Raw genomic sequence first — 27629 nt, 5'->3', positions numbered from 1 at the left:
TGGCTGCTCCTTTCCGCTGTATAGTAAACTTCAGAAGAGCAGGATCACTCGTGCCTAATGATCCTTCCACTTCTACCCCACTAACCAGGTCATCAACATTGGTTAGGACTAGATCTAAAATGGCTGTTCCTCTTGTTGCTTCTCCCACTTTCTGGACAATGAAGTTGTCTGCAAGGCCAGTGAGGAATCTGTTTGACCTTATGCTCTTGGCTGAGTTTGACATCCAACAAATATCCGGGTAATTGAAGTCCAGGTGGCGCTGTGGGTTAAAGCCTCAGCGCCTAGGGCTTGCCGATCGAAAGGTCGGCGGTTCGAATCCCTGCGGCGGGGTGCGCTCCCGCTGCTCGGTCCCAGCGCCTGCCAACCTAGCAGTTCGAAAGCACCTCCGGGTGCAAGTAGATAAATAGGGACCGCTTACCAGCGGGAAGGTAAACGGCGTTTCCGTGTGCGACTCTGGCTCGCCAGAGCAGCGATGTCACGCTGGCCACATGACCCGGATGTGTCTCCGGACAGCGCTGGCCCCCGGCCTCTTGAGTGAGATGGGCGCACAACCCCAGAGTCTGTCAAGACTGGCCCGTACGGGCAGGGGTACCTTTACCTTACTTTATTACTACTATCTCCCTTCCTTTTGCATGCTTGGCCATCTGTTCCAGGAAGGCATCACCTATGTCCTCCGTTTGGCTTGGGGATCTATAGTAAACTCCCACAATGAGGTCACTGTTATTCTTCTCTCCCTTAATTTTGACCCAAATGCTCTCACTTTGGCTTTGAGGTTCTAAATCTTGGATCTCTTCACAGGTATACACATCCCTGACATATAACACCACTCCTCCTCTTTTCTTGTCTGGTCTGTTTCTCTGAAATAGATTGTATCCCTCCATTATCTCGTGCAAGTTTGAAAGTAAGTCCCATTGTGTTAAGCAGGACTTACTCCAAGGTAGATGTGCAAAGCATTGTAACCTTGGTAGCTCAAAATATAGCTATTTGCTGAAGCATTATCCACTCAATGCCCATTTACACCACAAAGAACTCATAACCCACCTGCTCTCAGCAGCCAGAAACATCATAACCAGACACTGGAGAGACCTGTCAGGAGTAAGCATGGACCAATGGTACCAAATAGTATGGGAAACAGCCCTACTAGAAAAATTAACTAATAAACTGAAACTGACACGGGGACAAACAGAAGAAGACGCCTTCACCCCGGTATGGCTCCCCTTTATCACATACACAGCCCAACAGGACAATGACAATAATCCACCAACAGCATACAAATCAATATGGCTAACCTGATCCAAAACACCCACCCACCTCACTCACACACGAAAACAAAGATCACCACAGCCAATCACAAGCAAACAATCGCACCCTAAGCCAACCCCAACCTCTCTCACCACCAAAGGAACACAAGTGAACAACACAAGCAACGCTGACACCAAACTCTACATACATTAAACATAATAGAAACACCGCCACCCGACCCCACCCCCATCCATCCTCCCTCTCCCCACCCCCCCTTTCTTTTTTCTTTCTGTTTTCTTCTCCCCCTAATGCCTCAACAAATGAAACGGATTTGTAAAAACGTTACATGGAAGAAGAAGAAAAAAAAAATACGAGGCACTACACTTCTGTAAAACAAGAAAATCCTTAATAAAAAATATTTAAAAAAAAAAGAAAAAAAGAAACTGAGGAAGTCTCAAACAGGGATGTGGCCATTTGCATTCACTTGTAAGGCTGTTATCCCAGAAGACATCACTGAGTTTAAGGACTCATCCAGACTTCTTTTTGCGCTGCACGTTCCAGGCACAGGCCCACACTTTAAAGCTCCTTGTTTGAGGGTGTTTTGTTTTTTGTCCCAGTGCATTCCACGGGAAAACCTGTATTTTACTGCTGAATCAAAGCAAAAAAAAAGGTGTCATAGCAAAAAACAAAAAACTACCAGAAATGCAGCACAAAAGGAAGTTTGAATGAGCCCCAGGTCTTGTGGGGAAACCTGGTCAATTTAAGTCCCAAGAGTAAATGAACCAATATTTCTTGTGAAGGTGGAAGAATGATTCAGGATGTCTTTTGAATCTGCAGGAAATTATTAGACCTCAGGAACTGATTCAATATTGATTAGAAATGAGTGTGTGTGTGTGTGCACGCACGCACCTTTATATGTTTAAAATGTTATCCTGAAGGAGTAATTCTGATTTTGCTGAATAGACTATCCTACTAGAGAGTTAAGAGAAAGTGACATAAAGATAGGGAACGTGATAAATATGTAAACGAATAAATTTTGGATTATGATGACCAAACATACATTTTGATATATTGATATTGCCATTTATATTATTACAATAATTATATTAGTATATGTCTAATACATTTTGCATGCTTTCTTGATGTATGCTATGCAAGTCTTTACACATACACACAAACACACACACACCTCATATCAGTTCTCTATAGCCTAAGGCTGCAATCTGAAATACTCACCAGAAGCCTCCACAGAAAGCAGTAGGACTTACTTCTGAGTAAACAGAAGTATTTCACTGTGCATTTTGCATTGTGAATCTGTTGACAAACCGAAACTATACCCAGAACAAAATCACTTGAGGATTGTGGCGAGGTGCAAATATAGATCACTGAGCTCTGTTTTTGCTTTCTAGATTCAAGAGATAAGTAAAAAAGGGGGGAAGAAAAAGCAGCCATAAGCAAGAAGCTTATTGAAGAAAAAACAAGCAGAAGCAATAAGCGTTAAGAGAACTGAGTGGAGGGGGGGGGGGAGTGATTGCATTTCAAGTAAGATGAAGCGTTTTAACATAAAGAACACGATGTTTAAGTTTGAGCTAATTTCTTTTACCATTCTGCTTTCTAAAAATAACCACAAACGATGTATTGATTTTCTGTTCCATCTTGTTTAAGAGGCTGATGTCAGTGTGCTTGCTTATATCAGTGGCCCTGTAACTTCAATTTGAGCGCTGTGTACTTTGCTCCACATGACAACATCGGCTGTTATCAGCGATAAACAGAATGGAAGGTTTTGCAGTTAAAGGTGTCGTGATGGGGCAGAGACAGGATTTTAAGAAGCAGGCGGACACTTATCAGATTTAGCAAGGAATGGGCCCTGGATTTTAGAGAATACAACCCATGGGTCAAATATAGGAATTCCTTTCAAGTCAGGTGACCTCCCTGCTCAGGCCCAAATGAAAGAAAACTCTTAAATGTCACTCGTGTACTGTTTAGATTAGAATGTATTTCGTAAGAACTACTGTGATTGCAGTACTTTCTTTCATTGGGATCAGGTTTCTGTCTGTCATTTGGGCCAGCGTGCCTAAGGAGAAAGCTGCAAAGCGTGTTCTCCTTCATGGAGAGCACGTGTTGCGGTGGGGGCCGCCAGGACACTCCAAAGTTGGGGGGCAGGCTAATTGATCGTTGGCCACTGATGCGATTGGGGCTTCCCTTGCTGTTGGGAAGAAGTTAATGTTGCCATTTATTGATTGACAGCCAGAAATAGTAAAACTCCTTGCACGAGGCTAGGGCTTCCTCTTTTTGCCCGTGCATTGGATTGCCCGTCCCTCCCTCCCTAGAATAGGGTTGTTCGCTTTGACCTTGCTATGCCTGTCATGGGGTCGTCTGCTTTGGAGCGGGGGCCTGGTAGGAATTTTGTCCATCTGGCTGATTGGCTGGGGCCATTTGGTTTTTGCCTACTGCGTAGCAAATCGTCACAACTTGTAAGGTTCGCGGTTAGGCATTGGTTTATGGTTTGGTTGGTTGAGGGGCATGGATTGGCTGTGCCTGCCCCTCTAATGCTGCTGCTGCAAGGGATTCCGTTAAAGGAATTGGGAGCTAACTATTGCTTGTCCACTCTGTCAAGGGGGCTTGGGTCGTAGCAATGAGCTCCTGGTTGCATTTGGGGTGAGGGCAGGTTCCCTGCTCCGCGTAACCCCCAAGTGTATTCCCCCATTCTGACTTTCGCATTGTGCGGAATGTCAGTCTGTCCCCCATGGTGGGGGCAGATAGTCGCAACCAATGCCTACGCAACCACTCACAAATTTGTATTTTAATAAAGTTGTGGCCAAAATTATGCCAAAAATCTTAAACAAAAATTTCTGTGTGATGTGTGAGTTATTGGGGTGGACCTGGGGACCTCGACACGTAATACAATTTTACAATGTGTACTGTAATACTGTCTCCCCACCCCCCAAAGCATAGCTTCTCAAACTTGGGAAATCGAAACTATACTGTCTTTGAACCAGAACCTTCATTTAGCTGTCATGGCTGTTGATGCGTCAAGCTTCCATTTTACAGTAGTACCTCAGGTTAAGTACTTAATTTGTTCTGGAGGTCCGTTCTTAACCTGAAACTGTTCTTAACCTGAAGCACCACTTTAGCTAATGGGGCCTCCTGCTGCCGCCGCTGCGCGATTTCTGTTCTTATCCTGAAGCAAAGTTCGTAACCTGAAGCACTATTTCTGGGTTAGCAGAGTGTGTAACCTGAAGCGTATGTAACCCGAGGTACCACTGTACATATATCTGAAAGAATCAAAATGGTCATTCAATACAATGCAAAGATCCAGAACTTTCTGAAATGTTGTGTGAACTGCCATAACCATTTGATTGTTCTTCTTGAGGAATTGTAACATTAGTTCATAAACCTCAGTAAGCAGCTCTACATATCTCTGGGCTCTGGTAAAGCAGCTGTCTATCCTTTATAAATAATGTCCCCCCCCCCAAAAAAAAAAATCATTAATTGAAAAGCCCAATTAACAAATGTGGATAATACTGTACATTTAAACTTATGGTAGAAGATGAATCTGAACCTGCAAAAGCAGGAGGATAATTCTCTATGAACTAAAATGGCCGTAGTTTTGAGAGATCTGATGAAAAATTGTCACTGTCCCTTTGTGTATATTGTGCCATTTTTTATTTTAAAAATTCTTATTTTCCACATGGAAAGTCTTGTTGTTTATCTTTGCACATCTCTTTTATCCTGTGTATCATTAATAATAGTTAGGCTCTTTGTTCAAGGCAGCTACAGCTATTTCTGAGCATACCAAGTAAAACTGTGGTAGAGAGATGCAAAATCTGTTAAGCCCCTACCAATAGGCAAATTGAGGATTCCTCCTCAGGTGGCAGATGCGAGGGAGTCCGCAGCAGCAAACCCTTGATTGTTCTTATGTGCCCCCCCCCCGCAAACCCCTTTCTTTTGGAAGGTGGAGCTGCATTGGTTACGTGGTCTGTCCTGGCCCCTCTAAGCTAGCCTGCTACCTCAGTAGCAGTGGAGGTAGGTAAAGGTAAAGGACCCCTGGATGGTTAAGTCCAGTCAAAGGTGTCATCTTGCTTTCAGGCCGAGGGAGCCGGCGTTTGTCCACAGACATATTTCCGGGTCATGTGGCCAGCATGACTAAACCACTTCTGGCGCAACAGGACACTGTGATGGAAACCAGAGCACACGGAAATGCTGTTTACCTTCCCGTCGCAGCGGTACCTATTTATCTATTTGCACTGGTGTGTTTTGGAACTGCTAGGTTGGCAGAAGCTGGGACAGAGCAATGGGAGCTCACCCCGTCGTGTGGATTTGAACCACCAACCTTCTGATCAGCAAGCCTAAGAGGCTCAGTGGTTTAGACCACAGTGCCACAGTGTCACCTGCTCCCACAGTTTTGTAGGACACTTTGTCCTACACTGGGTAATGTTGGTAGGGGTGGGTGTGTTCGCACAGCCCTGACACTCCAAATTATACTATCCATATTGCTCCACAGCAATATAAGAATCACAATATTTTTTTTGGTTTCTTCGAATTTCTGGGAAGTGCCTGCTAATTCTAAATACATTCTTCAGAATCCTGTAATATAAAGCACTGTCAGAAAACACACACACACCATACAATGCTTATTTTATTTTCCTCTTCTTTTAGTCACTGTGCTTCTGATATTTTCCTCAGTGGCAGATAGACCAAAGAATCACTCCAGAATGTTTAGGAAAGCCCACGGGATCGTTTGTGCGCATTTACACATGAGAGCCTTTGGGCCCTGATACTGCAATATGTTGCATTTGGTGGTGCCTGTCAAGAGTTTCCTCCAGGCTAAGTGAGGCGCCTGGAAATTAAAAAAAAATAAATCAAAAAACACCAATCCGTTTCTGCACAAGCATGAGGAATCAGCTTTGCAGCAAATCTTTCATATTGCTTTGCTTAGTTAAAAAATGTTGTGATTCTGATTAAATTGTGACTGTACCAAGAAGGGCCAATTTATACCACCTGCAGTCTTGATTAGAAGTCCTTTCCCCACCCACCAAAGCATCTCACAGTTGCTTGCCCTAGGCAAATTTGGAAATAAATGTGGAAGGCAAATAATAAATAATGCAGGTTGCTTCATGTGACTGACTGCTGTAGTTTAAGGAGGCAAGGGACAAGATAGTAGTCAAGGTAATATAAATTCACTGGGACAGGAATAAAGTTTATAAATAGGCAGGGGCTGGAATGCACCATAGGGAGTACTCCAGGCAGTGATGATGATGCTGATGGTGATGATTTATTTCTGTGGCTGAGAAAGCTAAATTCTGCCCCAAGAAAAACCGCCATCTGTTAACATGGGGTGGGATTCACTTAATGAGCACACACACACACATATATATATTTACATACCCCGGCCAAGACCGGGCTCAGGGCGGCTAACATCAGGTATAAAAACAATTGATTAAAATACAATTTAAAAACAAGATTAAAATACTACTTAAAATGCAGCCTCATTTCAGTGGAAGCCCAGATCAAAAACTGTTTGGGGGGAGAAAACGTCAAATGTTCACCAAGGCCAACTATCGAGACTGGTCCTACGTGGGCCAGAAAATCAGGCAAGTCCCCAAATAGGGGTTCCATCACAGAAGGAAAATGAAAGAGGGGGAGGGGATCAGGCTGGTTCAAAGCCAAAGGCCAGGTGGAACAACTCTGTCTTACAGGCCCTGCAGAAAGAAATCAGATCCCACAGGGCCCTGGTCTCATGGGACAGAGCATTCCACCAGCCGGAGCCAGTGTTGAAAAGGTCCTGGCCCTGGTTGAGGCTAATCTGATTTCCTTATCAGGACCACCTGAAGGGTGACCCAAAGAGGTTTGAGGCTGAAACCTGCATGGCTCATGACAGACTGCCCCTGACATAGAATCATAGAATTGTTGAATTGTAAGGGACCTGGGATCATCTAGTTCAACCTCCTGCCATGCAGCTGTACCATACAGGGATCGAACCTGCAGCCTTGGCGTTATGAGCACCATGCTCTAACCAACTGAGCTATGGGGGCTTGGACATGTCTTTCTGCTCCTTTCCCCCCTGCTCTGTAACTTTTAAGCGATATGGAATGTGTAGCATGATGCCAATAACCAAGATTTTCAACCTATGGGTCCACTTCATTGTCTTCTCTTTCAAGGAGTGGGATACTCCAGTGCAGCAAAGTAACATCAATCATTTTATTATATCACTAGGAGTTAATGCTACTGAAGAGAGGAGTTACTGAGATGCAAGGCTGCTGTATTCAGCAGTGGCACGCTCTCCGTCTGAAGCTGCAATTCTAAGCTCTCCATGTCTTGTTCCCCATTCCAGTTCTTCTGTTGGAACTTTGAATTAATGTGCTCATGTAACAGGCAGATTATTGTGAGAGCTATCAGAGTGCTGAAGGGCAAATGGAATAAATTGGCGAAAAGAATGTATATAGGAAGGGCATGCAGAACACAAGTCCATTTAAATCAACTGGTTAAAGCCTGGAGGGCTGCTTGAAAGAAGAGTTTTTATATTAAGGATTTTAGAAGCTTTCTATACAAAAGTGTTATATATGGAGTTAGGGTCAAAGAGAAAATATAGATTCCTCTCCGAAATACAGAATTACATTGCTATTGTCCTCTTAAAATTATTCACAACTAAAATGATATTTGTTTTACATTTCCTGGGGCTTTGTCACCATAGCTGCCTGCAACATTATTCACATTGGAAAGTAATGCCCTTCTGATATTTTGGTGTTTTTTTAAAATATATAAATTGCATTGTACTGGCTTATAGATGGTAGCCAAAGGAGGAGGAGCAGAGAGAAAAATACCTGAATAATTTGAAACACAACATGAAGAAGATCTCCTTCACATTGCAGTTCAGATTATTCAGATGTTTGTTTTTCTGCTACTCCCCCCGCCCCATAACCTAAAATACATTGGCCTCAATCCTGTTTTAGTTGTGTGCAGCAATTGTTGCCGCAAACAGCAAACTCTTCCTGGCAGTTTAATTGGGCCCAGATAAGTTATGCAGATGTGCACCCAGATACACACTGCAGCCTCATCACCTGCCCAAGCAGAAGCCTGTTTCTTGTTCCATGTACAGATCTCCTTTGCTGGACTGCAGCAATGATGCTTTCTGAATAAATTATTTCAAAATGGATTAAATAAAAACGCTTCCTCAAATACAATACCTCATATAACCCAAATGATTTGCTGCTTTGGAAAAACTTAATACTGCTTTGCACTAGAGCTGGTAAACACCCCGGTAAGTGTACCTTCATAAAATATTGCCCTAGATTAGCAAGAGCCCTGAAACAATTTTGCCATATATGCTGTCCTCATCAGGTCTCGTTTTTTAAAATAGCTCCTTTATGAAAGCGTTTTTACACAGCTCTGCTTTTACTGCACATCATGCACAGGAAGTTAGAAGAGAAACAAAGTCATGCAAAACTTTTAATAAATTTAGATTGCAATCCTATTAACTGGGATGATATGCCATTGAATTCAACAGGACTTAACGTCTCCTGAGAAGATAGGTCTAGAATTACATTGTCAGGGGACAATTGAAACCCTGCATCCGCCAGAAGGAGGGAGTTAGGATCCGGTGGATCTCTGGCTCAGCCAGCTGCTTCCTGGCACAGTCATGCTATGCCTGTGTAAGCCCCACATCCCCGCTCTGCCAGAGATATACACCAATGTAACTCCCTTGTATAGACAGAACTGGGACTCAGCTGGCTGAGACAAGAAGGGTAGATAATACACCGGTGTGCACCCAGAAAAATGGACTCTGGAAACAGGGGGACTTTTGCTGGATCTTAACTCTGTTTAGCTTATTCTGGTGGATCATACATCAGCAAAAACGGTGATCTGAATCAAGCCCCTTGGCTCAGCCGAGAGACCAGCAACTTTTGGTTCCTCCTCTCTTTGAATACTTTCCACTTGGCCCTTATAAGGTCCCTGTTACTAACATCTAGTGACTTTGTTTGCTTTCCTCCCTCTGAATCCCTTTTTCCTTTTGTCATGTATTTTAGATCATAAGGCACTTTGGGTGTCCTTCTCAACTGGAGAGCGAGGTAAAAATATTTTAAATAGGTATATTTGCTTTCCTGTAAAAAGTGTGTGTGGTAAAATAGTAGGGTGAGGCCTGCATTCTATGACAGGGGATTCATTTTATGAGATATCCCTCTGTGACTGTTATCCACACTTCTAACACAGCAGCTCCTTTTAGCTCAGTGCCACTAATGTGACCTATTTCCCTTTTCTTTGTTGATTCATTCAATCTGGTTTAATTAATGAAATATAATTCCAGCCTTTTCTCCAATCCCATTTCTAACATATCACTTCACAGTCAGCACAGCATGGCAAATATGGCAATTTAAATGGATTTTTTCTCTCTCTCCTAGAAAAAAAAATATATAACTTGCCCAATACTAAAGTGATGCATTGATTCCTGGCAACAGCTGCTAGGAAGCTATTAGGAACTGGAGTTAATCATTCTTGATTGTTATTGTCAGTCAGTTCCCATATTCACAATGCAGAACAATGTCAATACTGCTTACACTGATTTTATTTACAGCCATATCCACTGAAATTAGAAAAAAAGAGCTTCTAGGGGTTTTTCTTCCCCTGAGACATGGGATGTGAAACTTTAGGCTAAGTCTGATTTTTCAGTTCCACAAAGCTTTTGGGTAGAGAGTCTTTGTAGGAGGGTACCAGTTCAGTCTGCCGGTGGAATAAAACGTTTCTGAATTCTCCACATTGCACAAGTCTCATGTTGATTTCGTAGAACTTTTTCCTCAAAGGGATGAAGAGAAAAGTCTGCTGGCAAGCATCTATTAAAAAAAAGAGAATGAACACATACATTAAATAAAAAATACATAACACCATAGAGCAATATGTACACGATAACAACTTCCAGAGGTGCACTAATATTATTTATTATTATTTCTTGGACTTCTTATCCCCACTTAAATTGTACCTGCCTATGGCAGGTTTGAACAACATAAAAAACACAAGACTAAAATCAGTTAAAACAAGTTAGAAGCAGAAGACGGAGAGTATATAGTGCATCCATTCTGACTTAGATGACTTACTGTGCGAGCCACTGCCAATTTTAATCTGGGGACAATTCCTCGCCATTGCAGCTGGCCAGATGTGTAAGCCCCTGGCCGTCTTTTTGCTTTATGTCAGCACTACCACCAGGGCTGGATTTAGGTTTGATGAGGCCCTAAGCTACTGAAGGTAATGGGGCCCTTTATATGTCCAGCTGTCCTTTGTCAACAACAAATTGTCACTGTTTTTTGTGTTGAATATGTGCTATATCAGGGGTCAGCAACCTGCGGCCCATGGGCCGCAAGCAGCTCACGGGAGCAGTTTAACCAGCCCACAAGCTGCCCCCGAACCCAGCCGCCTGCTCAGCGAGTCCCCGCATGCTGTGCTAAACTGGCACGGCACGGGGACTCGCTTCCGTGGTGCTGGAAATCGCGTCTGCATACCGGTATGTCCATATACTGGAAATCGCGCACGCATGCAATCCAGCCCACAGAGATCTCCGTGGGACTTGACTTGCCCAGGCAGGTCAAACCTTGCCGAGCCCTGTACTGTATGGTAATTTATGGACCTAATAGGTCCATACACAACACAAAACATTGTTGCTGTGTCTAGGTTTTATTTTATGTGTTTTTTATCACATATTTTGGAAATGTACATCCAGTTTCTTTTTCCCTTTAAATTTTTTTGGGGCCCCCAAGAGAGTGGGGCCCTAAGCTATAGCTTGTTTAGCTTATACATAAATCCGGCACTGACTACTACTGTAGATAGCCAATGAACAGTACTGCTGCAGCCAGCTCTGGAAGGATCTATAGTTCTACTTGGTCTTATAAAGCTGGTTAATGACCTTCTTCTCTCTAACCAACTTGTGGCTCAGGTCCTAACTGATATGCCTTTCTTGCCCATTTGCCACTCTCCAGATCCCCAGTCCTAATACCCTTCTTACTCAGGACATTCTTGGTATGTTCACTGTCCGCTGATGGCTCATGGCATGCTTCCAAACCTGTACGGTATATCTCAGTTGAATTAACACTGATTTCATATACTGCTTAAGTGTTCATAGAGCCGGCAGCTCTTGCCAATGGTGGTTCATTCTTTTTGCTTTGAGAAGCAAGGTATTGTGGCACCTGAAAGCCTCATAAATTTACCACAGTGTGATTACTTTTGTAGAGAAGAACCTTCTTTATCAGCTGCATGAAATGGAAGCTCGTGCTGCAATTGATTGATTGATTTAGCTATTTAATATCCTGCACTTCGAAGGGACGTGGGTGGCGCTGTGGGTTAAACCACAGGGCCTAAGACTTGCTGATCAGAAGGTCGGCGGTTCGAATCCCCGCAACGGGGTGAGTTCCCGTTGCTCGGTCCCTGCTCCTGCCAACCTAGCAGTTTGAAAGCACGTCAAAGTGCAAGTAGATAAATAGGTACCGCTCCGGCGGGAAGGTAAACGGCATTTCTGTGCGCTGCTCTGGTTTGCCAGAAGCGGCTTAGTCATGCTGGCCACATGACCCGGAAGCTGTACGCCGGCTCCCTTGGCCAGTAAGGCAAGATGAGCGCCGCAACCCCAGAGTCAGCCACGACTGGACCTAATGGTTAGGGGTCCCTTTACCTTTACCTATCCTGCACTTCAGCACACATTTCTGGGGCAGCTTCCAATACAGAAGTGTAAAAGTTTGTAAACATGTGCTAGTCTTTACAAGTTAATGCATGAGTCCTTATGGTGCCATGTCATTGGTCTTACTTGAGTGATTCCACTCTTCCCAGAAATTACAGTGGGGCTCTTGCCCAACATTGGAGTTCCCCATTGTGTCCCGTCTCCCCTTTCCCATGCAGACTTTACATTTTTATTGAAATTTCACATTTTTTCCAAATGCAATTCAAATTGCATAGCACGGTACAAGCTTACAAGATTACAACAACATATTTTTTTGTTTCCTTTTTTTTAAATAATATTTATTAAAGATTTTCAAATATAACAGAAAAAGAAAAACATCCAAATTTAAAACCTTATTTTCATTGGCATCTTTCCAGGACTTCCCCTCCCCTCCCCCTCTTGTATTCCAATTCTTTCAAATAGATTCAACAAATTCTTACCCCAAATTTTAAAATTATTATCATTGGCCCAATTTAAAAAAAATATTTTCCCATCCCCTAAAATCGACCTGTTCCCTTCCACGAGTTCCCCTCTTTAATATGCAATACAGATTAAGATAAACAGAAAGATAAAAAAAAAGAATAAAATGTAATTTAACACCCTTTGGATTCCAAATTTCCCTCCCCCCTTTCCTGGTTGCGTTCCCAATGTCCATCAATGTCTACTGTCATCCTGGAGCTCCCACATCTAAACCACAGCCCTTCACCAGTCCGCTTTGCCGTCTTTTTATTAGTCTTTGCCATCTTTTGGTCATCTTTGGTTTCACATGTCCAATCTTGCAAGGAGTCTATCTTCCAACTTTGTCCAGTTCTTGTTATTCTTATTGTTCTTGTTGTTCTCTCTCCTCCTCTTTTTTTTTTTTCCCCTGCTCTCCTGCACAAATGTTCTAATTCCAAAAAGCTTCTAATTCCTCTGCAGACGCTTTGTTATTCAGGAACAAAACATTACGTCAAGTCCCTTCCATTCTTCAATAGATAAATCTATTGTCTCCTTTAGTGTGTAGACCTCTGTAGACAAAATAGTGTTCCATTTCTGCAGTTTCCCAGGCGATAAAAAGTCCTATTCAAATTCGATGCCAGCGATACTTGTAGTGTCCCACAGCTCCTCTAGAGGAATTATAGTAACTCAGTTTCCTTCCCGATCACACCCAACAGTCAAAGTAACTTATTATTCCTTGTTTTAAACAATTTATATCCAATTTGTAACAAATGTGACCAGCAAAGTCCTCGTAACAAAGTTCTCTTTTTGTTCTTCCGCTTTGACAGCTCCTTTGACAGCTGTCAAAACCTCTATTTCTCCTCTCCCGGCGCTCTTTCAGATCGCTCCCGGGGTTTCCGGGGGGGGTTGCATTTTAGTTCACATTCCACTTTTCTCCTCCAGCCCAGTCTTATAATTTTCCATCGTGAAGTTAATAACTTTATCAAAAAAAGGTTACACTCAATCTTAGTTGTCAAATCCTTTGCTTTAGCTCCTCTACAACAGGGGGGGAGGCTGACTTCCTTTTTGCACCTCCCCCGCTCGCTCCGGATTTAATTAGAGGGTCGGGGGGGCGCAAACGGTGCCCGCCGAGTCACCATGCCCATGGGTTTCAGCGCCCATGGTTTTTGAGGGTCCCCACGTCGCCGGCGCGGTAGAACCCAGCCCCTGCCGAGCAGGCTCCCTCCGGAGCTCGGAGGGAGTCCGCCATTCGGCGATGGCGCCAACCCGGAAGTTCCATATTTTTTTTGTTTCCTAACCCCCTTTTTGCCATATATTCTTAGGTTTAATGGCTCAAGCCTCACTTTTATTTCTTCTGTCCTGTTGTCCTGCTCATCCACTGAGGACTTGCTAGCAGACCAAGCTACCCATGCCATTACCATACTAATATACTTTCAGCCATATTCATGGTTTTATGTAGAAGCTACAATTTCCTCCACACTGTTTTCCTGCTTGGGAAGAACTTGCACCTAGGATTTTAATTCTAATTTGCCCGCTCAGTGGTGTGTTATAAGTGAAGTGACTGTTGAAGAGACATGGCTTTATACTTGTAATGCTTTTAAGATCCAATCAGATCCCATCCTTCAATTGTCAAAGGAATTTTCTCAAAACAAAAAAAGTCTGTCTCATATATCTAGAAGTTACAGAAAACAGAAGTGAGATTGCTTGGTCTGGTTGTTGTTGGTTTTTTTGTTTGCTTTCAATTGTAGACCAACTGAAATTGGACTTGTTTGTTTTCAAACTAATTCTCTTTTTTAACAGATTGAGTTTGCTGTTTAAAATAACCTATCACTCTGCCGCATGCAAGATGAGTTCAGTAGACCCTAGGCTCCCTTTAACACCACATTTTGTATCAAACAAAATATTGAACAGACTTTATTGGGCTCTTTGGGCTGCTCTGGAAAGGCACAGGAAAAGTTTACAGCGTTGAAAACAATGCAAAAGTAAAGCTATGGTCAGGAATGAAGAATTCTGTCCAGTTCCCTTGATTATATAGTTAAAACTTACCTTTTTTCTGGCTCAACTTTTTAAAGGTCAGGCAAACACATGATTTAATTATCATTGCATTATTAAGACTATTGGGGTTGTTCCCTAGTCCCAGATATTTCCCAACATTAATGGCAAAGTTGTCATCTCCACAAGTGAACACAATATATTACAGTGGTACCTCAGGTTAAGAACTGAATTTGTTCTGGAGGTCCCGTTCTTAACCAGAAACAGTTCTTAACCTGAGGTACCACTTTAGCTAATGGGGCCTCCTGCTGCCGCCACACGATTTCTGTTCTCATCCTGAAGCAAAGTTCTTAACCCAGGGTACTATTTCTGGGTTAGCAGAGTCTGTAACCTGAAGCATCTGTAACCCAAGGTACCACTGTAGTTTCTTTTAAAGGGAGCAAAGGGTGAGGTGATCTTCTAAACCTTCCAAGCAGTTTCAGATCTTGGTATACAAAGATCCTATTGGGTTGCTCTAAAAACCTTTAGGTGTGTTGTAATACTAGAGGGAAGTATCTGGCATTGCTTGGAAGCCAATAGTACCAATGACTGACAATCAGTGCAGTTTTGAAAAGTTCAGTCCACCATTTTGAGTCAGTATGGTGAGCAACTGTTCAGAATGATAAGAGATAGAGACAAATCGTGCTTCTTGATCTCTCATGCTCTACTGATTGAGTTCTGCAAGTACAACTGCAAATACAGTGGTACCTCGGTTTAAGAAGAGTCCTGTTTAAGAACGATTCGGTTTACAAACTCTGCAAAACCGGAAATAGTGTCCTGGTTTCTCATTAGGGAAAGCACGCCTCGGTTTAATAATGGTTTCGGTTTAAGAACGGACTACTGGAAGGGATTAAGTTTGTAAACCGAGGTACCACTGTATAATGTTTTAAGTGTGTTTTAAGCGCAATATTCAATGTGACAATAGATGGCGATGGTGAGCCTTATGGAAAATTCAATCTATTTTTTTTTTAAAAAAAACACTTAAAAAAAAACATTTTCAACGCGGTTTTTATGTGTGTCTAGATCCCTCCAGTGTTTGTTGGTACAACTCATGGCACATCATTGGAGACGGGGCCTGAGTCTGCCAGGCCAGCTTGGTGTCCAGCGGTAGCTTATGTGCCTCCCTAGTTGTTGGGCAACCTCTCTTGCAGAAAGTAGCTTGGGCTGGCTGAATTGAACCTGCCTCCCTGACTCCAAGATGTCAGGCTGTTGTAGGGTGGGGATACCGCCCAATGAACCACTCAGCCCCTCATCAACTGCCTCAGTAGTCTCACCCCAATCCCTCTCCCCCCACGATCCTGCCAAGAGGCCCCCCATTTGAGGGTGATAGCACATGGGATAATTGTTACTGCACACCATGGGGGATGAGGAAACATTCAAACTAGATATGTCATTTTTGTGTCAGCAAACCTTACTCAGAGGCATACTTCTTAAGCCAGTGCTTCACACTTCTCAAACCTGTGTTTCCACAGGCAACAGTGCAATTTCATTTGTGCGCAGATCGTGCTTTTGATTCAGTGTATGAATTTACATATGCAATGTGGGGAAACAAGCATTTAAAATCCAAATGTTAGTTCTGGGGAATGAGCTCCTCGCCATCTGAATGATGTGACAGGCTGATGGGTTGTTTTATATGCTGGTAGGCACAACTGATAGTGTTGTGACACTTTAAAGGCTTGTAGATTAATTGTGGGCCCTGCCACGCAAAATATGCCATAATATGAGTGCAGTTTTCCCCACTTACCTTCCTGCGAGCAGGTCCCATTGAACACAGTGGTTTTACTTCTGAGCAAACATGCATAGGATTCCACTGCACTTCTTGTTAATCTTTAATGTGCTTAAGACTCTTTGTCATTCTTAAATACGTGCATTATGGAAGGCTAATTTGTTGTTGTTGTTTTTTGCCCAAGATTCATGACATCTAGACTTATGTTCATGGCAGACAGTAATATGGATGATGTGAGTTAATTAGCAGGCAACTGATGATTAGAAGATCCTTAGGGCAGGAGCAGGTTGCCCCAGCCCCTCTGGGCAGCTTCCAACATATATATATATAAACATAATAAAACATTGAACATTTAAAAACTTCCCTATACAGGGCTGCCTTCAGTTTATATATTTACTTATCTCCTTGGCTCGGGGGTCACATAACTCCAAACTCACCAACATTTCTCTGATGAAAACAGGGCGTCCTGAGGAAAAGCAGGGCATCCTGGGATCAAATCAGAAACTGGGAAGGCTTCTGTAAATGTGGGACTGTACTGTCCCTGGAAAATAGGGACACAGAAGGTCTGACAGCACACATCCTGTGCTGTTGAACTTCACTTTTAAAATATTTTTACATCAAAGATTATAGTATGTTAGACTAAAATTAACAAGTTAAGGTTCTGAGAGTAATGAGCCTCTTTAAAACTGTACCTCATCTACACCTTGCATGCAGTTTATATGCATGCCATCTTGACACTGCGTTGAGTCTTTTGTAGTCATACTTGCATTTTAAAAAATCTTCTTGATATATTTTCCCTTGAGGAACTCCCAAATGCACCTGGATTTCTGTACACCTTTTGGAATTTGTTTCTGTCTACTGTTTCTAAGTTTATCTCCTCTGTTGCTTGGACTGCTTCTTAGCTCAGAAGTATGCACCAGAGAAAGACATGATCGAAGAAGAAGAAGGAGGAGGAGGAGGAGGAGGAGAAATTGATATGCTGCCCATCTGACTGGTTTACCCTTACTCTGGGCAGCTTCCAACAAATTCAAACACAATATGCACTGTCCTATTCAATAAACATTCCATAAGGGTTAAGGTTTGCAGCACTGAATTTGAAGCTGGTTGCATTTCAAAGCATGTTGTTTAGATTCTTCCAGCAGGTCAGCAGCACAAGCCTCACCTTCAATTGATTTCAGCAGGGGCTTCTCAGATGTACCCACATGCAGAATTTAATTCCTGTTGAGCCATTGATTTGTGTGACTGGTTATGGGGAAAGACTGTAAGAGGCTTGATATAGTTAATATCCTAAACTGCCTTTGCTTAAGAGCAGCTTGCTGTAGTAAAAAACAGCCCTGAAGGCATCTATTCTATTATTTTCCCCTCAGGTGTGTGGGGAAAAATCTCTTCAGAGTAGATTGCATAGCCAGCAGGTTTAGATTCTATTTTGGAAATGGAAAAAGGAGTCTGAATGTTGTAGATGGAAATGTCTAGGGCACCCTGGAATGATTTATTTGCTATCTTTCAGAAGGCTGAATTACCCTAATCTATCAGCATTTAAACTCTGTGCTTCGGGTGTCATTTAAAATATTTAGGAGCTTCATGGATAGGCTTGTAGACCTATTTATCCTCAGTGTTCTCATGTGAGACAAGAAGGATGTGGTATTAACTACATATGTGTATAGAGATGTTTCCGTATATATATGCAGATCTGAATGTGGCGTGTTACATTGCAGAATCTTCTCTTGTATAAAAAAATGTGCATCTATGCATTCAGACATCAAGATCCAGTACCTTGTCTGTTTGTAAATTGCTTTTGGATTGCCCTAGACAATATAAAGCAGATAACTAATAATAATAATAATAATAATAATAATAATAATAATATTCCTCCCTGCAAAATACAGACTTAAAGCTTATTCAGAGCCATAGCTGGGGGGGGGGGGGAGAGCCAGTTTTTTTAGCCCTAGTTGAAGCCTCCTGAGGGGCACCATTGAGGCTCCCAGCCTGTGTGTGTGTGTGTGTGTGTGTGTGTGTGTACAAAAATGCTTGTGTGCCAAACTGGATCTTTGACCCAGGTGAAATAAAGCCTTGTTTTGCCCACCTAGGTTTGTTCACATTGTGGGTTTTGCATCCCACTCCTGGAGAGCTGGAATTAGTGAGTGACAGGCAGCAAGAAAGAGACTCTTTGTGGTAGCCATTTTGTATTAAGACACTCTTCCCATGGGGGGCCATTTTGTATTTTGAAATTCTTAATTTTAAACCTGGCAACATACCTGATAAGAGATTTGTTTGTTTAACTGTGGTCCAGATATACACTATTAATCCCATTGGTTCAATGGGATAAATTACATATGTGCTAAACGCTCCCAAACTGAAATAATTAAAGGTGCTTCATGTTCTTTGGTTCTCTGCCCACTATTCTCAAGTGTTCATTACAGAAGCCAAAAACTCTTCTTGCATTTGGATGTAGATTGGAGGCCTAATGCCAATCTCATCAGCGCACAGGAAAAATCTCTTTGTCTGCATATGTGTGTGCCCCACAGATGCTGTGACAGTCCATATATCATCGTAATAGGTACCCATTAATTTCCAAGAACCTGATTTTTCAATTTTCTTGAGTTGACAGAAATGCAGTGGCAATCCTTTGAACTGAGTTCAGGGAAGCATTACATGCAGGGATGGTACATTGATATATTTTATTCCTCAGCTGTATCTTTATTCAGGATAAACCTGCGTCTTCCGTAAGGCCAAGCACATTGCATATTTGTTTGACGTTGGTTCATGAGGCTGATGCCGCCGCTATCCTTCACTGTTGATTTTAGAAACTGCTGCTTGCATTTTAAACAGACCCGTGTTTACAAAGCAGAGAGCTGTCTTATGGCCGGGGCTATCCCAGAATTATAGGTATCATTTTGTTCCACTATGCTATGGACAATGGGCACAGTCGACAAAGTGATGTGCTTTTCAGCCCCATTGATTTCAGCAGCAGACATTTAAGGATGTTTGATTAACTCTTCCATGGAAATCAGCAAGACTTCAGGGGGATTTGGACAGAGTAATACCCAGTTTTTCCTTGCTAGCCACCTTCATAGTTCGTTAAATAGAATAACGCAATATATTCTACATGACACATTGAACTCTATAAGACTTAGGCTGCATTCCTATCTATACACACTTAATTTGGGAATAAGTTTAACTTCTGAGTAGACACATAGAGGCAGAGCCATCTTTACCCAGAGGTGCAAGTGGTGCTGGGCACCCGGGCGCCAAATTCTGGGGGGGGGGGGGGACCAGGCACCTGCTGCTGAAGCTGCCTAAGCTCTTAACTATCTACCTGTTATGAAATAATAAATAATTTTGATCAAGCTAGAAAAACAAAATACATATATACCTAGGTATTACCGAAATGTATACCTACTGTTTCACTAAAGGACTTTTGACTTTGTGTGCTCGTTTACCAAAGATGTGCAGCGCTTGTCATTCACAACAGCGGCACTTGTCAGACTCAACAATGGCGCTTGTCATTCTCAATGGCGCCGTGCACACGGAATTAACTCTTACATCAAAATATTATGTTATGTATTGTATTGAGCTGATATGCAGCAGCGGGGTCAATGACACCTTTGACACCTTTGGGGGCAGGTAAACTAAATTTGGGGGCACTGGGTGGATCTTTGCACCCCGGTGGCGCATATGCTAAAGACGCCCCTGCATAGAGGATTGCCCTATTGCTGATTTCAATCCTAATTATATTTGCTGCTACTATCCATAATTACTTCCAAATAAGCATGCATATGGTTTCATTGCAAGAGTACTTAATTTTATATATATATCATGGTCCAGTATTAGTAGTACTTAATCTCAAAAGTTGGTTCATGTGGATAGCCACAAGCAGGACACAAACATAATAGCTCTCTTATGTTTGTTATCCCCAGCAACTAACTATTATACCCTTATCTTCCAAGAATCTATATGTTTCCCCTTCAGATGCACTCAAGTTCATGGAGAATATCATTCTACAATGGAGAAATAATAGAGTACAGGAAGCTTGCTATTAACATTAAACGGGGTATGAACATGCCCTTGGTAGAGAAATTATCTACAATTCCCAGGAGATCTGTTTAGGAGGCGGACATACAGTACAGACAGACTCAGGTCGTTGTTTCAATATGCTTTATTTAGAATATGAAAGGCTCCCAGCAGAGATGCAAAAGACACAGACCCAACACAAAACAAAAACAAGGCCTGCTAGAAAAGGATGGTGGGAGTTGTAGTCCAAAAACAGCTGGAGACACAAATTTGGGAAACACTGCTTTAAAGGATGTTTAGACAGATTTATAGAGAATGACTATCAATGACTATTATCCATAATAAGCAAAACAATGCTTTTGGTGTTTGAGCTTTGTTGTTGTTGTTGTTGTCTCCTTACTCTGTTCATTGGCAACTGATTGGCCGCTGTTGGAAACATGATCTGGGACTAGATTAAATCTTTGGTGGATACAGCCAGGCTAGGCTCTTAAATTTTTCAGCTGCTAATGAATGGAAAAAAGTATTCAAGCATGCAGACAATCTAAATGTTTATTTTTCTGGAAATGTCCTGCATAATTGATCATTGTAAATGCATTGCCCAATCTAATTGTCTTTGGTTTTGCTTTATGCTGCTAATCATGTCAGTTAACCCTGCAATCTATTTCAGAGAGCATCAGAAATTAGAAAGCAGCCCATTCTTGTTTTTTGGGTTAGAGCCTTTTGAATAAAATGTTCGTCTAGCAAATTGTCATTGCTAGAAAAGCTCAGGTGTACACATGTGGTCTAGATGTTGCATTCACCATATGAGGCTTGGCATTATGAATTTTCTACCCTTTAGCAGTATTATTTGGTAGAACTCATCACATGAGTTAGAGCCATCATCCCATACCATGTCAGCAAATAGCACTGGTGCAGATTATTGCAGAAAAAAATTGCACATAAGTTACAGGTTTCTAAGAGACAGGAAATTTCTGGTCATTCTTGCTCATTGTGGTAGAATTTTATTTTATATAGTTTTGTTTCAGATTTGCAGGTATCTCTGCCTACGCCATCTCCAGAAATCTGGATGGCACGATCTTAGATTGGATGTCATTACTTAATACGCTTAGGTTTTGTATGCCCTTACTTTAGTTGGTCATATTATGAATTTTTTTTAATCTTTCTTTGTGGTTCTGTAATAATTAGAAAAATGAATGAAACAAACAAACAAATAAACAGTCAATCACCAGATATAGGTGTTGTGAATCTAAGATTCCTGGATTGACATACCGTATTTTTCGCCCTATAGGACGCACTTTTCCCCCTCCAAAAATGAAGAGGAAATGTGTGTGCGTCCTATGGGGCGAATGCAGGCTTTCGCTGAAGCTTAGAGAGCGAGAGGGGTCGATGCGCACCGACCCCTCTCTCTCTCCAGGCTTCAGGAAGCTATCCGTAAGCCTGGGGAGCCTGCGGGAGTTCCCGCAGGGCTCCCTAGGCTGCGGATAGCAGCCTGCTTGCCCGAGCGCGGGGCACACTGAAGCAGAGCGCCCCGCGCTTCGGGAAGCTATCCGCAGCCTAGGGAGCCCTGCGGGAGTTCCCGTGGCTAGGGGGGAATAATTTTTTTTTTCTTTATTCCCCCCCCCAAAAAAAACTAGGTGCATCCTATGGGCCGGTGCATCCTATAGGGTGAAAAATACGGTATTTTGTTTGGTATAATAAAAGCTGGCCTATTGTTAGTTGGGCAAGATAAAGAAGTCTACCTCAGGCAACATATTACCAATTAGGTATACTATGCTATTTTTACCATCAGAAAGAGGGCATTGTGTTGATATTTTGCCTCATTTACTGGAATGTCCCAAGGGAACACCATGGAAAACTGACATTAAATGCAGATCCATATGCAACTTTATATGCTTGAGGACTGCGAGAGAGTCACTTTGGTTTGTAAGGGAGTTGTCAAAGCATGAACAGACGAGAGAATAAAACAAGTGAAGTTTATTGGTATGCTTTCAAGTGAGAATATCTAAATATTCCTCTCCTTTCTCTTTCTCTTTCTCTTTCTCTCTCTTCTCTCTTTTCCCTGTCCCTTCTACCCCTCTCCTTTCCCACTTACTGTCAGGAAGGGCCACTTCTGAAGGGCCAAGTCAGGATAGCCTGGTATCGGCAGAGACTAATGGCAACAGCAGCTACAACAGTGAGTGGATTTTGAATGGGGGTGGAGGGAGAGGGGAACCAAATGACAATGTTATCAGGTGTGGTATTCAGTTCCTGAAATATGCTGTAATAACCTGTGTTGAGGAACGGAGAACATGTCTTCCATCTCCAGCAGTCCTAATCAAAACAAGACTTAGCAAAATGGGGTTCATGATTTCAGCAACAGTTTCGTCTCCTTGGCCACTGTGGGTGACTGAGACAGACCCATCTGCCTTACTCCATTGTTGCTCATAAAGACGTATCCGTGGCATAAGCTGATGCAAGAAAACAGAGGCTTGGAGCCAGGCATACAGTTAGTGGCTCATCAGCTAAATGAGTCCCATCCTTGGCATGGGCTTATGGGCCTCTGCCAACCCCCAGTTTGGTGCTGAGCAGGAACATTGATTTATGATGCCGCATATTCCTTTCCTTCTCTATTCTTAGAATGGGCAGAGAGACCCTGCCTTCTGCTCAGCATGACTTACCTCCAAGCCTTCTTTAACCACGAGAAATAAAAGTGATAATTAACCTTAATAATGATTTGGTTCCTTCTTCCCAAAGTTTTGCAAAGGACCCTCTTTTCCCAAAGTTTTGCAACGAACCCTCTTTTTTAAAAAGTTATTCCTCGCAATGAAACAGCAGAGGGAAAATATCTGAGCATCTAGGGCTCTTCTGCTAGCTCCAAGACAAAATAACTGCCCCAGAGGTTATTGGTTTCTGCAGAAATATCCTTGTGGCAAGGAATTCTGAGGCCCTTAGCTTGATTCACTGCAGTGTTGATAGAGGAAAACTGAGAATGGGGAAGAGCAATACATGTGGGCTGGATAAGAAGTTCTAGTTTGTGTGCCGGGTGATGATGTGGGTTGAGTGATGCAGGCAAATGACAACTGATGCTGATGAAGGAGGCAAGAAGGATAATCTGTTAGATGTACTATGTGGGGATTAGCAGAGAACATGGAGAAACCAGCAGCTGGCAGTGTGCCTGGAACTGGGAAGTACGGGCTCTCAAATAGAGTCATATGAATGAAAAATATATTTGGGAGGTGCATGGTTAAACAGAATGTTAATTCAAAGAGGTTGTTCAAGAACTTAAAATAGTCTCTGTTCTCTTTGGCAATGCAAGACAACCCAGTGTTTTTGAAAAAGTTCTCTTAAGTGGTTTAAATTGCCTTCATTGTCACATGTCCTGATTTGTCATCAGTGACATCACAGAATCAAATCTGATTGGATATATGGTGTTGTGAGTGGGGATAGTGCATAATCCAGGAAGGAGGAAGCAAAGTGCCACCAGGTAAAAAAAAAAAATTAGTGCCAAAGCAGCTGCGGCTGCTGCCACAAAGTGTGAGAATGTGAAAGGTGAAAATTGCCTAGTTTTTAAAGAAGAAATTTCCACCTTACCACCTGCAAGTAACTGATATAGCTGGATCAAGCACTTCTTTTGAGATTCAGGGCCTGACACAAAGCTCTAGACCTCTGTCTCTTGCCTTAAACACAGTACCTTTAATATGTTTGGCTGTGAATCATGTTGATACCAAGTTCATTGAGTAGGTTTTCCTCCGTGAATTTCCTCTCTCTTTTTAATATAGAGAATTTTATTGCTCTTGTGTGAGTTTGAACATAGTTAAAATGTTAAATAAATGCAACTCACACACTTAAATACCAGAGCGGTTTGTTGGAAGTCATATTCTTGCTAAAAATATAAGCCATACTTTTGTGTGTGTCTGTCTCAAAATCTGAAGCCTGCCTCCATATATAGAATTGTGGGCATTTCTGTTTAATGCACCCCACTCCGACCCTTCTTCATCTTTTCGATATGTCTTGACTGGGTAAGAAGTGATCTAAAGAATGCAAGGTGTACATATACACCTTAATCTAAAGAGGGAAAGAATCTAACTATGGCATTGTGCTCCCCAGCCCCAGATTATTAAAAGACCACTGAGACTGGTTTGGATCGAAACAGGCCACAACTTTATTGAATACAGATGAAAGAGGTTTAGCTTGGGCATGGGGCAATCAAAATACTTCTTGCCCGCCAGATGTGACGTGTAGGTCAATCCAGGTGTGGGTTCCTAAGACTTACATCAAATAGGGTGACCACCGCAGTGACCACCATTTGGGAGAGTGCCATTGGCCTTGGCCCCGCAGACATGACCACTCTTCCCGGATCCCTTTAATGGGATACCCCAGCATTTTGGAGGGGCAGGCAGAGACTACAACCTCCCCTCCACCCAAGGCAAAGGATTGCCCCAATGTGATGATTGCTATTGTTGTAAGCCAAAAATGGCTTATCTCCTGAGTTTATGCCAATAAAACCCAGAAGCTTGAGGAGTTAGAAGTCCATCGTTGTTTATTGCAAAGCAATAGGTTACAGTCGGATTGTTTCGCTAAACTGCAACCACGCCCAGTGGTCCAGACAGTGGTATTCATAAAGTTTCAAACAAAGCATTTCAGTTTTCACCAATCATATACATCATTACCTCATTTCATGTTTAATACACATGTGCAATAAGCACTGGCAATTTATGCTGATACAGTTTTGATTCCCACCGTGTTCTGTTACATTGTGTTAGTATGCATGTTGGGAACCTGTGCTATGTGTAGCCATTTGTACCATACAGCAACTTACGTTCTAGCTTTGAGCTGCATATTTGTGATTCACATATTAGCTGTATTTCTGCCCCAGTGAGGGTGAATGGCAACTTGCAAAAGCATCAGTTTCATAAAGCAACAGGTTACCATAACTTCCCTATTAGAAGCACACACAAGGATTTACAGGGGTACATATTATCACATTTATTGTGGCCCTTTGGGCCACCACCACACTATGAGGTAGGCAAAACCACCGGGCTGGAGCCAATTTGCCCAGTGGACAAATTCCTATCAGGCCCCATAATATGGTGACCACTGTAGCCAGAGCAAAGTCATTGACCATTGGCTTTAACCAAGGGTCGGTGAGTAGGGAACCTGAAGAAGGAAAAGCAGACAGGGCCCTAGGTATGGTCTGCTTAAATGGCTAGGGAGCGGTCCCAGGAGAAGCCTTCCTGCTCTGCTGGCTCCCAGCCTCTGTCTGGCTCTGCTGGCCCAGCCCAGCCTCTGTCTGAGCATCCATTCCTATTCACAAATCCCGGGAGCAGGCCAGGATCCAGCTTACGCCCACACCACGCCCACAGGGCACCGATGCCACAATTCCCTTGTTGGGGTCTTAGAGGAGCCTCTGCCATCCCTCAACACTGCTGCACCAAAAGGGTGAGAGGGCTTCTCAAAAGCCTACAGAAAGTGAGTGGGACAATTTTGCCGCAGAACCCACACTCAACAGCAAGGCAAGAAATGGAAGAGGAATGGTATAATTGTCCTGAAGTGAAGCATAGTGTCAGGCTGGTCCTTGAGAGCACAGAGTGAAAAGGGGTCCGTGTTGGAGATTTGAGAGCTCCCCAGCCATTGGAAATCTAGGTTTAAGTACTGTTTTGAGGCCATAGATTCCAATGGAGAAGGGAAGGGGACTTTTAGATGAGCAATTCCTATTATTCCAATATTTTTATTGTACTGTTGTCTCTTCCTAGAGTTCCCTGCCTATTTCCCATTTTGTTTACTCTGCTTAATTAAAAGTTGAAATAACACCATCCTAGTGAACAATGACTAAACTAGTTACCTTTGTTTGTTTCCTGTCTTTTAGTTATCTTACTATTTGTCTGTGTGGCAACCATTATTTGTGGTTCGAGGACCCGACCCCCGCGAAGTAAAATGAAGACACAGGGACACGATATAAGGTTAATGGGCTAGAAAAGGCCACAACTTTATTGATTACAGCAATGAAAAGGTATTGGCTTAGGCATTGGATCGCGAAACAAGTGGGTTTATTCACCAGGGGTTCATCACCTGTTGATGCTAATTCAACTATAGGCTCACCCCTGATGTCACCGAGGGTCGTGCCATGGCCTCCCGCCAAGCAGGCTTCGGACGGAATACACGACCGCCAGATTCCATTAACGGAATACCCCTAGAAATTGAAGGCATAGGCGATGGCCACACCTAGCACTTCGACACACCACAACACATTATTCCAATGCCTAACCTACCCACCAATACCACCAAAAAGTTGTGACGATTGCTACGAGGTAGGCGAAAAAACCAAAAAGCCTAATGCCAAATGGAAAAACTCCTACCAGGCCCCCCGGGCAACCGGGGCGACCAACCTAAGGTCCATAGCAAGGCCAATGACCTAAGCCCTAACTCAAAGGGAGTGGAGGGTGGGTGACTCGCCCAGGACGACAAAGAGAAATGAGGCCGGGGGGGAGGCTGGCACTGCAGCATAAAGGCTGCTGGACACGCCCCCCATGGCACCTGGTTGGACAGCCACTGGGGGGGGCGTGAGTGCCAGCCAGGTGTGCTGGAGGCAGGGGGCAACGCCCCCTGCTAGGAGCGGTGCTCGGGCTCCCGTCCACAACCACTCCCCTCTCTTTCAGGGAGGAGAGTCTTTGTGGTTCGAGGACCCGACCCCCGCGAAGTAAAATGAAGACACAGGGACACGATATAAGGTTAATGGGCTAGAAAAGGCCACAACTTTATTGATTACAGCAATGAAAAGGTATTGGCTTAGGCATTGGATCGCGAAACAAGTGGGTTTATTCACCAGGGGTTCATCACCTGTTGATGCTAATTCAACTATAGGCTCACCCCTGATGTCACCGAGGGTCGTGCCATGGCCTCCCGCCAAGCAGGCTTCGGACGGAATACACGACCGCCAGATTCCATTAACGGAATACCCCTAGAAATTGAAGGCATAGGCGATGGCCACACCTAGCACTTCGACACACCACAACACATTATTCCAATGCCTAACCGCCACCCGAGCTAAAGGCTCGCCGCCAATACCCTCAAAGCTGCAACCAATCCCAGATGCTTTTGCTGACACTAGCTAACCAAATGTCGTTCCCCAGATCCGATAAGTGGATGCCGTCATTCCGGTATGAAGCTTGGTCGCCGATCCGGATACGGTCATGATAAATGACTCGGCCATACATAAAGCGCACCCAACGGGCTACCGCCCGATTTACGAGTTTCCTGGTTCTTATAATGGCCATACCAAACAGTTCTTTTCAAGAAGGAGGACCAGAACACCGTTGTTCTGGGACACAAGGCTGCAAATGCATTCAAGTCTCTTTTATGCTCCACAACAAGTCCACACTCCTTCTGTTAGCGAGGTCATTCTCCCCAAATGAATTGCAAGGATGTCGGGAGGGCCGAACTTGGCTACTTTCTCCCACAGCAATGGCATAAGCTCCTCCCAACACATGCCTCTTGTCGACAACCAGG

The 27629-nt window shown here is 43.2% G+C and overlaps 1 protein-coding gene across 3 annotated transcripts in view; it reads left to right on the top strand.

Moving 5' to 3' along the window:
• Nucleotides 1-27629, top strand: part of NRG1 (neuregulin 1) — a 521720-nt gene that overhangs the window by 184174 nt on the left and 309917 nt on the right. For 2 of the 3 annotated variants that reach the window (XM_079959487.1, XM_079959483.1), the window contains exon 2: nucleotides 22243-22317. The exons of the other annotated variant lie outside the window; for it this stretch is intronic. In XM_079959487.1, the coding sequence (XP_079815613.1) occupies nucleotides 22243-22317 (75 nt within the window). The remainder of the gene's footprint in view (nucleotides 1-22242; nucleotides 22318-27629) is intronic. 3 annotated transcript variants of the gene reach the window in all.

Source organism: Podarcis cretensis (assembly GCF_951804945.1).
Source record: "Podarcis cretensis genome assembly, chromosome: 17".
Taxonomy (NCBI): Eukaryota; Metazoa; Chordata; class Lepidosauria; order Squamata; family Lacertidae; genus Podarcis; species Podarcis cretensis.
This window is presented reverse-complemented; position numbering and strand designations above follow the sequence as displayed.